The sequence below is a fragment of the Bison bison genome, unplaced genomic scaffold, assembly GCF_000754665.1.
Source record: "Bison bison bison isolate TAMUID 2011002044 unplaced genomic scaffold, Bison_UMD1.0 scf7180017864310, whole genome shotgun sequence".
NCBI lineage: Eukaryota > Metazoa > Chordata > Mammalia > Artiodactyla > Bovidae > Bison > Bison bison.
This window is the reverse complement of record NW_011494882.1, coordinates 2,720,714-2,723,093: the sequence shown is the minus strand read 5'-3', so window position 1 is coordinate 2,723,093 and position 2,380 is coordinate 2,720,714. Positions and strand designations below refer to the sequence as shown.

The 2,380-nt window shown below is 46.1% G+C and overlaps 1 protein-coding gene across 5 annotated transcripts in view; it reads right to left on the bottom strand.

Annotated features, from left to right (window-relative positions):
- Positions 1-2,380, bottom strand: part of TBC1D1 (TBC1 (tre-2/USP6, BUB2, cdc16) domain family, member 1) — a 227,872-nt gene that overhangs the window by 18,595 nt on the left and 206,897 nt on the right. For all 5 annotated transcript variants that reach the window (XM_010852415.1, XM_010852416.1, XM_010852418.1 and 2 more), the window contains one exon: positions 436-680. In XM_010852415.1, coding sequence (XP_010850717.1) covers positions 436-680 — 245 coding nt within the window. The remainder of the gene's footprint in view (positions 1-435; positions 681-2,380) is intronic.

Below are 2,380 nucleotides of genomic sequence, written 5' to 3'. Positions count from 1 at the left end.
GGCCTGGAGAATCCCAGAGACCGGGGAGCCTGGTGGGCTGCCGTCTATGGGGTCGCACAGAGTCGGACACGACTGAAGCGACTTAGCAGCAGCAGCAGCAGCAAGGGCCCTGGAGTCAGACAGGCCTGGGTTTACATCCCAGCTCTGCCACCTGCTACTGTGTGACCTGCTCAGATTATTTACTATGTAACTTTTCTGAGCCTTAGCTTTCCTGTTATAAGCTGGGATCAACACTGCCTTCCTGAGGGTGGAGGAGGTAAATAAATGCGTATGAACCACCTGGTGTAAGGCTAGCACAGAGTAAGTTCTCAGCAGTGACAGATGCTACAATGTTAACTGATGGTGGGAAATTTCCTTAGATACACTTGGAAAGGGATCATAAACATGTTTATTTTAGCATTCAACTTTATCACAGGCAGAAGGAAGGCTTTCTACCTGTAAAATAATCATGTCCGGCCGATATTGTTTCCGCAGTCCCATGTCAAACATCAGAAACTTGAGCATGTTAAACGCCTCTTCTTCACCCATATGAAGCAGCAGGATGCCTGCTACAAAGCTGAGACCTTGGCAATAGCCCACTTCTTGGTCTAGAAGCGAGTAGGCCTTCAGGATGTTGTAAAGTGACAGCTGCCCTGCTCCTAGCTGAGCAGAGTAGTACGGATGTGTTGGAAAGGTTCGCCCTGTAAAAACAAAACACATTAGCTGTAAGTTTTTAAAAAGAAAGTCTATTGAACCAGAAATCCAATGTGCTTCAAGTTAAAGCAACAGATCTTTACAAGTGGGATCATGTCATAAATCAGCTCTGTAAACAAAGTCAGCTGGTTGTGCTTGGAACAACTTTTTGTTCTTTGCAATTAAAAAATCAGCAATTAATCATGCTTTCAGGTGAAAGAAATGAGAACCACCTTCAGGCCTGCAGATATTTGGATTTCAATCTATAACAGAAAGAAAACTGTGCATCCTCTCAATAGGCATCTGCTCTCCAGAGACCTGTGGTTCTCTACTGCATCCCATGCCAGCACCAGCGCCCTGCCCCACCACGCCCTGATCAGCTCTCCCCAGACTACTTGTTTCCCTGCAAGTGCTTCACACAACTCACACATTTCTACACAGTAAGTCGCCTACATACAGATGAGTTCCATTTCGAGAGAGTGTGCATAAGTTCAATTTGTTTGTAAGTCCAACAAAGTTAGTCTAGGTCCCCAACTAACACTATCGGCTGTACAGTGCTGCACTATAATAGGTGTATAAACTTTTCACAGAAATAATAAACAAAAACACAAACATTTTTAATCTAACAGTGCAGTACCTTGAAAAGTACAGTATAAGAGCTGGCATACAAGGGCTGGCATTGAGTGAACAGGTAAGAAGAGTTACTGACTGGAGGAGGGAGAGGAGGTGGGGGATGGCAGAGCTAAAGGATCGTCAGCAATAGGAGAAGGAGGGCAAGCTGCAATTTCACTCATGGCTGACACTGATGGTACAGGTTCTGGTTCCTTGGTTGAACCAGATCCACATCTGCATCTTTGAAAGTTCATAACTTGAAGCTTTGTATATGGGCGACTTACTGTACTTTTAAACCATAGGCAGTACTCTGATACACATTGGGGAGCAGCAGGCATTTTCTTTTGTACAAAACAGTCGCCTCTCAAAACGAGGTTAAAATAAAATGCTCTCAACATCCTGATTTTCACAAAAAGCTGGTACTCAGACAAAACGTAAAGATTTCTTTTGTTCTGGAGGCCTGTGAGGTTGACACCTGTCAAATCCCACCTCCCCCTCCCATTCAGGTATGTGACTGATGGGGAAGTGTGTTTCCAGGGAGCAGAAAAGTGCCTGAAGAAAGAGATGCTCAGTTGGGGCCACGCATGGACCCAGGTAAGAATTAATGGCCTCATCAAAGGCAGAAGTGCACCAAAGCCACGAGGGAAACATTCACCTTGATTATTCAGTTTCAGCAAAGGGAGGAAGATATATTCCAGTGTTCTTCCCCAGCTCTGTGAGAAAGCATTTCATCAATCCAGATTGGTTTACCTGAACTTAATTTAAGGGAAAGCGTTAGTCGCTCAGTTGTGTCCGACTCTGCAACCCCATGGACTGTAGCCCATCACACTCCATGGGATTTCCCAGGCAAGAATATGATTTATGAGGACAGCAATAACCTTTTCTGATTTCCTGTCCTGTGTTCATCTTTCCTGCTGCTCTACCTCTCTCCGCAGCAAACCTTCCCCAACATGCCCTGTACACATTACCCCACTGCTGGAAAGCCATCAGCAGGCCCCCATGGGGCTCCACACGCTCCCATCCTCGCCTACCCTCCTGGCCTCACGCTCTGCTGCAGGGTTAACCTGGGAACAGCTCTTCCCACCCCGGTTCCATG